Genomic DNA, 15073 nt, shown 5'->3' with positions numbered 1-15073 from the left:
AAAAGGAGTGGCAATAGTGGTTAGAACTTTAGTTTCCTCTGCTGCTCTCAAATGGCAGGAATGTTGCCTGGGTGGTGGAAGGTACAAAGACAAACTGGTGCTACGTCAATCTGCTGGATATACTTGAATGATCGAGTTTGGTGACAGGACATACCTATTGGGATTCTACAGTTACGATGAGGCGTCAGGTTTATGGGTGACTGACTCTGCTGTGGGGGAATCTAGAGGCAGAAATCTTCAAAGTGCCAGAAAGACAGACCGTGTCTGGACCCAGATTGTCACTACTGTACTTCTGCTGCTGCTCTCACTGAACTACCAAGGCATGGTCCTCTGGAGTCTACTCCCCATCTCCCTCTCCTTGGTGTCTCTCATTGGCACATGGGTGACGTAAGTTATATTTATATTTTCTTCTAATGTCTTATAAGATAATAATAACATGTTCTTGAGTTTATTGACTTAGATTTCTGTTCAGCCTGGTCTCATAGACTAGATGTAATTTAGTAAACGTAAATCCGGGACACTCAAATTAGTATGTTACGTTACACTGAGTGTACAAAAGATGAGGAACTCTTTCCATGACATAGACTGACCAGGTGAATTCAGGTGAAAGCTATGATCCTTTATTGATGTCACTTGTTAAATCCACTTCAATCAGTGTAGATGAAGGGGAGGAAACAGGTGACATGGATTGTATATCAAATCAAGTCAAACTGTATTTGTCACATGCGCCGAATACAACAAGTGCAGACTTTACCGTGAAATGCTTACTTACAAGCCCTTAACCAACAGTACAGTTCAAGAAGAGTTAAGAAAATATTTACCAAGTAGACTAAAATAAAAAGTAATAATAAAAAAGTAACACAATGAGAATAACAAGTAATCCATTACTTTTTTATTATTACTATTTTTTTTGTCTACTTGGTAAATATTTTCTTAACTCTTCTTGAACTGCACTGTTGGTTAAGGGCTTGTAAGTAAGCATTTCACGGTAAAGTCTGCACTTGTTGTATTCGGCGCATGTGACAAATAAAGTTTGACTTGATTTGATATACAATCCATGTCACAGGTTAATTGAGGTAATTTGTACATGTAGGTGGGGGTGAAGTAACTATACATAGATAATAAACAGCGAGTCCCTTTGTACAAAAGGGAGGGGGGGTCAATGTAAATTGTCTGGTGGTGATTTTATTAATTGTTCTAGCAGTCTTATGGCTTTGGGGTAGAAGGTGTTGAGGAGCCTCTTGGTCCTAGACTTGGCGCACCGGTACCACTTGCCATGCGGTAGCAGAGAAAACAGTCTATAACTTGGGTGACTGGAGTCTCTGACAATCTTATGGGCTTTCCTCTGACGCCACCTATTATATAGGTCCTTGATGGCAGGAAGCTTGGCCCCAGTGATGTACTGGGTCATTTGCACTACCCTCTGTAGTGCCTTACAGTCAGATATAAAGCAGTTGCCATACCAGGCGGTGATGCAAGCGGTCAGGATGCCCTCAATGGTGCAGCTGTAGAACCTTTTTTATTTTACTAGGCAAGTCAGTTAAGAACAAATTCTTATTTTCAATGATGGCCAAGGAACAGTGGGTTAACTGCCTTGTTCAGGGGCAGAACGACAGATTTGTACCTTGTCAGCTCGGGGATTTGAACTTGCAACCTTTCGGTTACTAGCCCAACACTCTAACTACTAGGCTACTCTGCCACTAAGAACCTTTTGAGGATCTGGGGACACATGCCAAATCTTTTCAGTCTCCTGAGGGGGAAAAGGTTTTGTTGTGCCCTCTTCACGACTGTCTTAGTATGTTTGGACCATGATAGTTCGTTGGTGATGTGGACACCAAGGAACTTGAAACTCTCGACCCGCTCCACTACAGCCCTGTCAATGTTAATGGGGGCCTGTTCGGCCCGCCTTTTCCTTTAGTCCACGATCAGCTCCTTAGTCTTGCTCACATTGACGGAGAGGTTGTTGTCCTGGCACCATGCAGTCGTGGGTGAACATGGAGTACAGGAGGGGACTAAGTACACATCCCTGAGGGGCCCCAGTGTTAAGGATCAGCGTGGCAGATGTGTTGCTACCTACCCTCACCAGCTGGGGGCGGCCCATCAGGAAGTCCAGGATCCAGTTGCAGAGGGAGGTGTTTAGTCCCAGGATCCTTAGCTTAGTGATGAGCTTTGAGGATACAATGGTGTTGAATGCTGAGCTGTAGTCAATGAATAGCATTCTCACATAGGTGTTCCTTTTGTCCAGTTGGGAAAGGGCAGTGTGGAGTGCAATAGAGATTGCATCATCTGTGGATCTGTTGGGGCGGTATGCAAATTGGAGTGAGTCTAGGGTTTCTGGGATAATGGTGTTGTTGTGAGCCATGACCAGCCTTTCAAAGCATTTCATGGCTACGGACGTGAGTGCTACGGGTCTGTAGTCATTAAGGCAGGTTGCCTTAGTGTCCTTGGGCACAGGGACTATGGTGGGCTGCTTGAAACATGTTGGTATTACAGACTCAATCAGGGACATGTTGAAAATGTCAGTGAAGACACCTGCCAGTTGGTCAGCACATGCCCGGAGCACACGTCCAGGTAATCCGTCTGGCCCCGCGGCCTTGTGAATCTTGACCTGTTTAAAGGTCTTACTCACATTGGCTACGTAGAGCATGATCACACATTTGTCCGGAACAGCTGATGCTCTCAGGCATGCCTCAGTGTTGCTTGCCTCGAAGCGAGCATAGAAGTGATTTAGCTCGTCTGGTAGGCTCGTGTCACTGGGCAGCTCGCAGCTGTGCTTCCCTTTGTAGTCTGTAATAGTTTGCAAGCCCTGCCACATAAGACGAGAGTCGGAGCCGGTGTAGTACGATTCAATCTTAGCCCTGTTTTGACGCTTTGCCTGTTTGATGGTTCGTCGAAGGGCATAGCAGGATTTCTTATAAGCTTCCGGGTTAGAGTCACACACCTTGAAAGCGGCAGCTCTACCCTTTAGCTCATTGCGAATGTTGCCTGTAATCCATGGCTTCTGGTTGGGGTATGCACGTACAGTTACTGTGGGGACTACGTCATCGATGCACTTATTGATGAATCCAGTGACTGATGTGGTGTACTCCTCTATGGCATTGGAAGAATCCCAGGAACATATTCCAGTCTGTGATAGCAAAACAGTCCTGTGGTTTAGCATCTGCTTCATCTGACCGAGTCACTGGTGCTTCCTGCTTTAATTTTTGCTTGGAATCAGGAGGATAGAATTATGGTCAGATTTGCCAAATGGAGGGCGAGGGAGAGCTTTGTACGCGTCTCTGTGTGTGGAGTAAAGGTGGTTTAGAGTTTTTTTCCCCCTCTGGTTGCACATTTAACATGCTGATAGAAATGAGGTAATACTGATTTAAGTTCCCTGCATTAAAGTCCCCAGCCACTAGGAGCGCCGCCTCTGGATCAGTTGTGGCAGCTTTGCGTGATGTATTGTTGTCTTTATCGTCTTGCCCTTTGTGCTGTTGTCTGTGCCCAATAATGTTTGTAACCTGTTTTGTACTGCTACCATGTTGTGCTGCTACCATGTTGTACTGCTGCCATGTTGTGCCCATCCCCCGTCCCCGCAGGAGGCCTTTTGGTTGGCCATCATTGTAAATAAGAATTTGTTCTTAACTGACTTGCCTAGTTAAATAAAGGTTAAATAAATAAAATGTCGCTTAGTGGCTAGGGCCGACCCTGAACAAAACTTTCCAGAAAGAAAGTCCCATGCTGATACTAAATATTTTCATTCGGTTGAGTTATCTTTTAAGATACCTGTAGAGCCAGAGCCACCACCTTACACCCCACCTCACAACGTGCAAAATATAAACCAATTGTTTCACTGATTCATACACTGTGAGACATTTTATTTAACCTTCATGCTAATAATATTCTAATGACCTCCAACTGTGTACTCTTGCTTAGTCACCCTCATCAGTTCCTGGTTACCCATTGTACCTCTCAAGATTATCAGTGTTTTTTTATGCGAGCGTACTGTATATCATATTGTAAGTTGAGGGTGCGAGTACAAGTGGATGGATGACTTTTCTGTAGGAGCAAAGCCTGGATGGAGACGGATAACTATTTAGCAGCTTTAAAGGTCATACCACATTGAACACCATCAGCAACCATACTAGAACTGACTATCACTTTCTGGTTCAATAAAACGTATGCAACACAATTAATGCATTGGGCAATAAGAAAACAGGTAATTAGTTACTAGGTAAAGAATTAGGTAAACAGTTATTTCCTAAAAGACCGATTCACCACATATACTGTAAGCAATGTGTATAAAAGCCAAAGGGAACAGGTTATTTAAGTTTGACAAAATATAAATGCTCATAAAATAATTATTACAATATTACAATATTAGTACAATATTATACATTGAAAAAACATACGCCCTAACATAGATAATTAGGCACTTCAATCATATCAAATGGGTATGTTTGTTTTTTTGTTTCAGGTATGGCCTGGCTTACAGCTATGACCATGTGTGTTCCCTCAACAACTGGTACGTTGTGTTCTGTCTGTGAGAATTCCTACAGACCATTGTGAATGGTTATCTCAGCCAATTCTATGTCAACGAAATACATTGCTTTAATGTAACACAAGCATATTTATAAAGCAGTATTGTTCAACACAAGTCCTGGAGATTGACAGGGTGTCCAGTCTCTTCATTTTAGCTCAGCACCAACACACCTGATTAAATGAATCCACTAATCATCAACTTGATTAGTTGAATCAGGTGTGTTGCTGCTATTGGGTTGGAACAAATGCCTGCACACCCTGTAGCCCTCCAAGACCAGGGATGAAGACCACTGCATACTATATACACACTATACATAAAAGGAAGGTCTGTAACCATGATTATTTCCCCTCTGTCTTCAGGGCCCCCGGGAACCCCTGCGGAAACAATACAACTATTGCATGTTGTCAAGTTCCCACCATAAGGTAACCATAGACCACTATACCAAGGCTGGGGTCAACTAACAGAATTTAATCTTAGTTCAGAAAGTGAAGAAAATAATTGAAATTATAGTAAAAAATTCATACAAATACTTACTGAACATACATTTTTTTGAATCAGACTTTCATTTTTAAGTTTGTCAATTTAAATGGAATTTAACATAGAATTTGAATTTGAACTTTAACTCTGTTCCATTCACATCAGAACACTTAGTCAGCTTTTTAACAGACATTCCTTAGAATGTTCTCTGTCACTGGGGAATTTGCGTATTGTTTGAAATAATAGTTTCTTACACATGCTTTGGCCTTGTTGCAGCACGAGTGGAACAAGCTCACCAGAAAACTCTTTGTTCACAGCCACCATCAATGCTGCTTCATTTCTGTGTAAGATTACCTCTGTGACTGTACAGATTACCCACTCTATACATACACAGGTCAACCTGGATCTCTATGCACTATGCAGATGTCTATACTGACACAAAGATGAGAGTGTGCGAGTATGTGCTCATAATGTTGTAATGTAATGGGAGAATCATGAGGCATCGTACGGGTTAGGGTAGGGTTTGGCCAGGAAGGCCTTGTCCCATCGCGCTCTAGCAACTCCTGTGGCGGGCCGGGCGAATGCGCGCTGACACGGTCGCCAAGTGTACGGTGTTTTCTCCGACACATTGGTGCGGTTGGCTACCGGGTTAAACGAGCAGTGTGTCAAGAAGCAGTGCGGCTTGGCTGGGTCGTGTTTCAGGGACGCACGGCTCTCGACCATCACCTCTCCCGAGTCCGTACGGGAGTTGCAGCGATGGGACAAGACTGTAACTACCAATTGGATATCACAAAATTGAGGAGAAAAGTGGTAAAAGTATGAAAAAATTACAATAAATAAAAAAGGGTTTGGTATGTCATATTTAGGGCCATGTGTTTTGGATAATCATGTCACATGACCTGGATTTTAACCTTTATTTAAAGCTTTTTCATCAAACTGTCCCATTTTCTTTTTATATCAGATGGTCCAGCACCATCCTCAGACAATTGCTTATATTTTTTGTTGAATTCTTGTTTCTGGAAAGGCTTAAAATGAAGGTTAAAATCCAGGTCATATGACATGACTAACCAAAGCACAGGGCCCTAGTCCTATTTCATATCAAATGTGTTGCTTGTCCTGCTCAGAAAACATCTTCCCGAAAGAAAAGTTATTACGAGTTGTCATTGTTGTGTTATTGAATAATAATCATATAAACACATTGTTTTAGATCAGATGTGATGTTGCACCTATTGTATAAACATGTAATAAACATCTTATGAACATTTGATCAATTATACTGTTATAGATGCATTATAATATCAATTTTTACTCTCTCCTCCTTAGTTATGGTGTTCTGTATCTTCCACCATGCTCACATCTTGGAGAGGAACAGTGTCCACTCCATGCTCAGTAGAATCGCCCTGGTGTTTGGTGGAGTGGCAGCCGTCGGGGCCTTCGTGGCTGGGAACTGCAATGTTAGTACTTCATGTATTACATACAGTAAATATAATATATGCCATTTAGTAGACACTTTTATCCAAAGTGACTTACATGCGACTTAGGCCTGCGCGGCTGGCTACACTGTACACAACGATGCAGAGAATACATTTTTTTTTAATAATAATGGAGCTATATACAGGGAGTACCAATACCAGTTCAAGTTGCAGGGGTACGAGGTATTTGAAGTAGATATGTACATGAAGGCAGTGTTAAGTGACTAGTCATCAGGATAGATAAGAATAAAATAAAGAACAGAGTAGCAGCAGCACATGATGAGTATAAAAGCGTGTGTGTGTGTGTGTGTGTGTTTGTGGTGTCGGTATGTGTGTGTGTTTGTCAGTGGAGGCTGGTGGGAGGGGCTATAGGAGGATGGGCTCATTGTAGTGGTAGGAATGGAATGAATTGAACGGAGTCAAGCGTGTGGTTTCAATATGTTTGATGTGTTTGATACCATTCCATTCATTCCATTCCAGCCATTACAACGAGCCCTTCCTCCTATAGCTCCTCCCACCAGCCTCCACTGGTGTGTGTTTGTGTTGTGTCGGTATGCGTGTGTGTGTGTGTGTGTGTGTTATGTGTGAGTATGGATATGAAGTGTATGTGAATGTGTGTGGGTTTTATGTGAGAGTGGTAGTGTGTGTATGTACACCACCTCGTTCACCATTTTGGTGAACGGGGCATTCAGTTACAGTTCGATTGCATATTGGAATGGGCAAAACGAGTGACCTAAGCGACTTTCAGCATGGCATGATCGTCGATGCCAGGCTCGCCGGTTCCAGTATCTCAGAAACGGCTGCCCTCCTGGGCTTTTCACGCACGACAGTGTCTAGGGTTGACAGAGAACTGTGGGACAAACAAAAAAACATCCAGTCAGTGGCAGTCCTGTGGGCGAAAACAGCTTGTTGATGAGTGGTCGAAGGAGAATGGCAAGAATCGTGCAAGCTAGCATGCTGGCCACAAACAGGCAGATAACAGCGCAGTACAACAGTGGTGTGCAGAACAGCATCTCGGAATGCACAACTCATCGGTCCTTGTCACGGATGGGCTATTGCAGCAGATTGAGGGGATTCGATTAATCTGTCTCGGGCACCCGGGTAGGCGTGAGCCAGGTGCCACATTCAAAGCCCAAGGCGACGTTGGTGTAATAATGAGTAGGATTCTGTGTTTTCACATGCAAAAGTGATTGCTTTTGATAAAAACACTTCATCTGCCTTCCCAAATTCAAACATACTGTATATTTTATGGAAAAGAGATGTTGTATGTTTCTGGACTAAACACCATGCTGCCTGGCTGACAACATGACAGAGCGGCATAGATTACTGAGAAGGGAGCTTCTCCCTCACCGCTTTTGCAGCTCAGCATAATCCAATCCGCCCATTGCTATAACTTATGTGGTTAGCTGATACTTAAAATAACTATCCAGCCATTGTAAGATCTGGCATGCATCAGCAACACCTGGGCAGAGGAACACACCAAAAGTCTGTATAGGCCAAAAAATGGGAGACGTCGTGACCTGTGCTCTTAAGGTCGTAATGCCTTAGTTAGCGACCGGAATCACACATACACCTATTCAGTTGAATGGTACGACCTTTCCGTTTGTCTCTAGAGCTGCCACAAAGACACATTCAGAACAGAGAGGAAAAGGCAAAGCGAGAGGGTTTACTCCGCCCAAAATCTGCCCACGTTAAGCAGATCATGAATTATACTAAACAAAAATGTAAAACATGCAATAATGTATTTTATTGAGTTACAGTTCATATAAGAAAATCAGTCAATTGAAATAAATTCATTAGGCCCTAATCTATGGATTTCACATGGATTTCACATGACTGGGCAAGGGCGCAGCCATGGGTGGGCCTGGGAGGGCATAGACCCACCCACTTGGGAGCCATGCCCAGCCAGGCCCAGGAGCTTGACACTGCTGTCAAGCTCCTGCCTCTTCCTCTCTTTGGATTGGTGGATACATCTCGGTATTTTAATACTTTTTGGAATATTTGGTGAGAGGTGTTGATGTCAACTGCCTGTATTCAATGGAAAGTGAGATGCTATGCTAGCCTCATGAATATGCATAGACCGTCCTGAATTTCAACAGGGACAACTCCGATAAGTGTTTTTTAGGTTCCTAGAATGTTCTCTGTAACACAAACATATCCATCATTGAGGAATTGGAGTATTGTGTGACATAATGGTTTCTTAGAAGTGCTTTGGCTTTGTCATTTGACGCTAGAATAGTTAAATGGAACCTTGTCTTAAGCCTCTCCTCTAGCCAAGGTACCTGATACTAACTGTAACCTGTCCTCTCTCCTCCAGCCCGCGTACCTAACGCTGGCCCATTACCTGGGGGCTGCGGTGAGCTTCCTGTGTGTCTGTTTCTACAGCCTGCTCCTCACGGTGCTCACAGGGAAGTGTGTTCTGACCCGGATGGAGTGGTTCCTCTACCCAGCACGGATCATGTCTACTGCGGTCCAAATCATTGTCACTATTGGCTGTATCCTTTCACTTGCTCTGATGAACACTATAAGCCTAACCCCTGAACCCTGACCTTATAACCCCTGAACCTATTAAACTCTGCTGGGTGTGCATACACTCAGGAAAATTATAGGGACGACACAATGCAAGAGTAAATATACAAGAATAGGAGTGTCCTCTTCCATACGTCTTCAACTTTGCAAACGCTCACAGGCCCTGAAAGGCACAGAACTTTCTAGGTAGTAGTGGTATTTGATAATAAGATACCATCCAGAACATTGACAGTGAGGTTGCCTATCTGTGTGTTTTGTCTGTTTACTGATGAGTAATGTTTGAACATCTTCGACGTTCCTTTGAACATATGCGTAGGGTTACTATTAACAACTACAGTTCTCCCTCCTTGACCTCTGACCACGACAGATGCAATCTTGTTTGTACAGGAGGAATACATGTACAAGCACTCAGCGGCCGTGTTTGAGTGGATACTGAGCGTCAACCTGGAGCTGTTTGAGCTCAGCTTCGCTGTTGAGTTCTGTTTCTTCTCCTCCTCCATGTTGTGTACGCTGCTGGGGAAGAAAGATGAGGAGAAGCCTATCCTTCTGGCCTGAGAAGATAAGATGCTACTGGGCTGGGGGAGACCTACTGTAAGAGATACTTGGGTCATGTGATGCATGAAATGGAAGAAAACGTTCCAAAACGGAGAGACCAGCTGGACTTGTCCATAAAAAAAAATCACGCTGTGCCCTAATGAAATAACCCAGTAGTTTACACATTTTTCTATGTTGTGACCAATCTAAAGCTTGTGGAATTGGACCAACCAAATAAAGGGAACAATTGTTTGTAATCGGTTCTGGCTGCGACCAAAAAACGAATCAGCTGAATTGTCCACGACCCACCGTTTGGGGAAACACTGACCTAGTGGCATCAAAGATGGGGATCATACATAACCTTTGATCTCGTCCTCAGACCAAGTCTTATTATTGAGAATGATTTTAATTTTTTTTTAATCAGGGCCGAAATAATTTTTCTTATGCAGTCCCTAAATACAAAACGAAAGATGAGTTATTTGGGTCACAACAAATCAAAGTATCTCTGAAAGCTTTGGAAAAGGAAAACTGTCAATCCTACAACTTTCATAGCCACTGATGGACCAATACCAGGACACCTTAGCATTTGAGTAGTAGTCACTGTAAGTACTAAAATCATTATTTCTATTCCCATGTTCCTAATTGATCAAGGTGAAATGTCCTATTTTATAGGCCATGGAGAATTGTGAATGATGTTATTTTTTCAATGTTTTGTCTATATGTCTAAAACGTAAAGTCTTGGGGGCATTACTCTGCCTTTGAAGTATGCCAGGCAACAACAGAAAAAGTTTTAATATACACTGTTGTATAAAAATGTAAGTGTCTGCAAAGTGAAGTATTGAGGTGTAATGTTGTGATGGAATCTGCGGCCAGTAATCTCTCGACAGCTTTAACATTAAAATGATGATCAAGCAGCTGATTTGGTTATTAGTGTGGAGATTAGAAACCAGTGATGATTCTAAACCTTTGTGATAGAACAGGTGATGTAATGTGAAGGAGGCAGGAAATTCAGGCAGTGGTGGTTAAGATTTATTAATAGAGGCCTCTGTGTTTTGTGATCGATCATTCTGGAAAACTTTTTGATGGCAGAACAGCTGGTTGTACAAGTGTTACTGCATACCTGTCAAATGAGAGAAGAATCAGAACATAAGCAATCATTCATCCAGAAACAATGTAACTGAAAATGTTATGAACAGAACAAATTTCTTAGCAAGGCATAATACTTTGTATTTGTTCCTTTCTTCTTATGTACCGGTCTCATTTTCTACTGCTTTTCTACAGTGTTCCTATTCAGGGATCTGTGCACTGATGATTCAGACTTGTTTACAACAACAATATATCATGGACTATATGGTTACATCTTAGCAAAGTGGTACATAAATAAAGAAATATATAAGGAAATAGTGACAAACTGATATTTACTAAGGGTAGAAATAAATAAAAGCATTTAGCCTAATTCAGTATGAAAATATCGACTTGGAAGGTTTCCTTAAAAGGCTCTTAATTTTTGTAGGCATTTCTTTTGCCAAGCGTAATTGAATAATAAAACGTGTGTAAGATCAAATCTAATCATTGTTGTATTTGTGATTCCTCTGCAGGACTGTCCCATGATATCACACACTTTATAACAAGTTCTAATCGTCACATCCCTTAAGCTGTCATATCAGTGACGTGAAAACTTCTCTGACAAGTTCAACCGCATGGTTTCCGGATCGACACACCTCACTCCAGGGTCTGTCGTGTTTATGTAATGCTCCAAAGGGGACATTGTGTAGGCCGTTCGTTATAGGTGTGTGTGTGTGTAGGAATGCAGACAGGAGTCAGTAAAAAGCATGTAATGTCAACATATCTAAGGGGAGTGACTTAGCTATTCCTGGGGTATACTGTACAGAGTTGGGGTCAATTCTGGGGACAACCCTGATACTGTATATGAGTTGTGTCCACAAAAACATCCCCCTTGCCTCACTCATATGTGGGAAGATGTGGAAACAAGTAGTGCTGTCTCTTCACGCTTGCTCAATTGTCTGAGGAAATGTACAAACACAATGAATGTCAAAAACATGCATACCTCTGGAACACAAGTATTAAGTGTTCTTAGAACACAGGCATGACTCATGTCAGTGGTGTTCGGTACAGTAGGTGTTGTCCCATCATTATATAATTACTATGGCATTGTGGAGTGTTAACAGTTGTTGGCTCCCAGGTGGTATTTGCGTGGGGACAGGTGTGTACTGTAGGTGCACAGGTAACTCAGGTGGAGTTTGAACCGGAGATGTTTGGGAAACCTAGTCATTGTGTTGTTGACTCTCACTGTGGACTGATAGCTGTCTGAATGTTAGGGTCTTGGAAGAATGAATGTCTGTTGGGTGTGTGCACTGGCTGAGGATGACTTGGGAATGTACAGAACAAGAAGTACTTGAAATTGATTAGCCTACTTTATGTACAAAGGGTGCATAATTATAAAAAATATATATAAATATGTTTTTGTCACTTCCCCCAGATAGGTGCAGTGAAATGTGTTGTTCTACAGAGTCAGCCATAGTAGTACGGGTCCACTGGGGCAAATTAGGGTTAAGTGCTTTGCTCAAGGGCACATTGACCAATTTTTCACCTTATCGGCTCGGGTATTCGAACCAGCGACGAACACTCCAACCGCTAGGTAAGCAATATGGCAAGGTGAAGCTACTATATCCAATCCTTTGAAATGTATGTACATTGTAGGGGTAGGGAACGATCTGGATTTCAATATAGAGCAAAAGTAGATACTGGGTGCATTTTATTAGGAGATTATTTGATGTTCATACAATATGTTTCCTGGGATTGTTATTAAACACTACAGGCTTTGTACAGATCGGATTATCTATTCAGACCAGAGCGGTATACTATGATTGAATCTAGTTCTACCTAGGGTTTTCTAAAGCTAGCAGGCTACCATCTTCACATTCCAGCTCAGGCTTCATCTGTAGAGACCCCCAGCGCTGCTAAAACCAATGACAACTACGTGCCGTTTAAGGGATTGTTAAATAAATGTTATAACTATTTGGTTTTAAATAATATCATCACCTCTTGTCAGAACTACACATTTCCAATGATTCCACATTTAGCTATAGCATCAGTTGCACAGCAAGTAACGGCATGCTTTTCATGATCAGTAAACATCCATTGATCCTCATCCTGATAAAGTTGTCAGTCGGACTACTGTCATCACCACTAGATGGCAAGTAAATATAGCCTAGCCATCTAGTTTATCCCTTGGAAGTTAGCTTGTCTAGCCAATTTGACGTGGTCCATCAATCACTGTAGCCTACCATGTCTGTCAACATAAATCGCGATTAAACACTCACAATGTTGAAAAGGGGATAAAATAATGTTAGCTAACTTCGCTAGGTAGGCCTACGTTGGTTGGAGAAAACAATACATGAGCTCTACTTAACTTACCAATATGTTTAGCCAACTGTATAACGTTTCTACCGGTAGCTTGCATTGTAAATATTATGCCTATAAGCTACCGTACATCTGCAAATGCGACATTCTGCTAGCACGCAGTTGTCAATGGTTTTGGCGGAGCTTGGAGTCTCGTTGGACCTCGAAGCTACTCCATCAGGCTTGTAAATTGCGCGGGCATGTCGCACGTGGCTAGACGAACGCTGAACTCGTCATTGCCACAATGCTAACACGTCAATCTATGGGCGACTCCGTGCCACATAAAGATAAATGCTCTTGAAAATTCCGCAGAATATGCTGTGAAATGTTGAAGTACCGTCTTTATTTTATTACTTATCGTTAATGCCTACTGTTAACTCTTTGGCGTGCTTATCTATGCACAAGCAACATTTTCCCCACTCATATCAACAAAATGAATGTATTATGTCATACACTAGTTTTACTGTCAAGTTTCAAATGCATTCTGTCATTAAATGTGTAATGTGATAGGTATTTTAACATTACAAATGTTTAAAACACACAAAAAAATGATTCAACTATTGAATCAGCTGTTTTACTCAAATGAATGGGATGATGAAGCAATCTTTGCAAAAGGGAGGGGTTCTGATTTCATTTATCCTGAACTTGCAGCTCTGAAGTATTTGTACTATCATTCATGCAAATTGTTGACAAGCACTTCAAGAAATGAACTGTGAGAACTGTTAGAGTCCCCTGGATTGATGACGAATAAAACAACGCTATGGTTCGATGAAATGATGCAAAAGAGGTTGGTTGACACACTGTACATTGAGAAATGTTGTGGCTAAACTTAAACTAACAAAAATAAGAAATTATATTACCAAACCAAGATAAATGGTAAAGTTAGTGTGGGAGAGGTGGAAAAACTATTGTTATCCATCAATAATGATAAGCCACCAGGTATAGACAACATTGATGGGCAACTATAGAGAATGGAGGCAGACTGTATTGCCACCCCTATTTGCTATATCTTTAGCCAAAGCCTAAAGGAATGTGTGTGTCCACAGGTGTGGAAGGAAGCTAATGTAATTCCCCTGCCTAAAAATATTAAAGCACCCTTTGCTGGCTCTAACAGCCACCCAATCAGTTTGAGGATTGCAATATTTTTTTGTGAGGTGATACTGTAGTTGGAGCTGCATTGTTAGATTTCAGTGTAGTCTTGTGTCATTGATCATAAATTGTTATTGAAAAAAACTGCCATCACATGGTTGGAGTTATTTATCTAATATAACCCAGTGTTCTTCAGTGGGAGCTTCGCTAACATAAGATATGTACAGTGCGCTGTGCTGTTACTGTTTTCTATTTTTACAAATGATTTGCCACTGGTCTTACACGAAGCTGAATGAATATGTATATGGATGATTCCACACTTTTGTCAGCACCCAAAGCCAGTGAGCTCACTGAAATTCAAAATAATATTTTAGTCAGTATCAGAGTGGGTAATTAATAACAAACGGGTCTTAAATACATCGAAAACTAAAAGCATTGTATTTGGTTCAAAACATTCTCTAAGACCTAAACCAGAGTTTTGCATAAAGGGTGTAACCTTTGAACAAATTGAGGAAGCTAAACTCCTAGGTATAACATTGGATGGTCAAGTCATCTTGACAAAGTTGTTGTAAAAATGGGGAGGTGGTATGTCTGTTATAACAAATCAACTGTACTAGTTGTTCGGGCTTTGCTCTGGTCTTGTCCCATCTTGATTACTGTCCAGTAATATGGTCAAGTGCAGCAAAGAAAGACCTAGCAAAGCTGCAGCTGGCTCAATGCAGAGCAGCACGTCTTGCCCTTAACTACACCTAAAGAACATCAACAACATGCATACCAGTCTTTCCTGGTTGAGGGTTGAGAGATGAACTTATCTTCTAGTTTTTTATAAATATTAGTCATAAATTCCAGATTGTCTGCATTGTCAAATAACATACAGCTCAGACACCCATACTTGCCCCACAAGACAAGCCTCCAGGGGTCTCTTCGGAGTCCAAGTCCAAAACAAATTCATGGCACCTCACAGTATTATACAGAGCCATAATCGCATAGAACTCCCATCTACAATTACTCAAGCAAACAGCAAAAT

General features: G+C 41.8%; 1 protein-coding gene across 1 annotated transcript; it reads left to right on the top strand.

The window, feature by feature from the left end:
* Nucleotides 1-5: 5 nt before the first annotated feature.
* LOC106613146 (transmembrane protein 150A) lies at nucleotides 6-11103 on the top strand. Its single transcript, XM_014215124.2, has 7 exons — nucleotides 6-387; nucleotides 4457-4504; nucleotides 4882-4944; nucleotides 5276-5343; nucleotides 6323-6453; nucleotides 8789-8966; nucleotides 9368-11103. The coding sequence occupies exons 1-7, from the start codon at nucleotides 128-130 to the stop codon at nucleotides 9553-9555; spliced, it is 936 nt and encodes a 311-aa protein (XP_014070599.1). The 5' UTR covers nucleotides 6-127; the 3' UTR covers nucleotides 9556-11103.
* The last annotated feature ends 3970 nt before the right edge of the window (nucleotides 11104-15073 follow it).

Source organism: Salmo salar, chromosome ssa01 (assembly GCF_905237065.1).
Source record: "Salmo salar chromosome ssa01, Ssal_v3.1, whole genome shotgun sequence".
Taxonomy (NCBI): domain Eukaryota; kingdom Metazoa; phylum Chordata; class Actinopteri; order Salmoniformes; family Salmonidae; genus Salmo; species Salmo salar.
The sequence above is the reverse complement of the archived record's forward strand: the minus strand, read 5'-3'. Positions and strand labels throughout refer to the sequence as shown.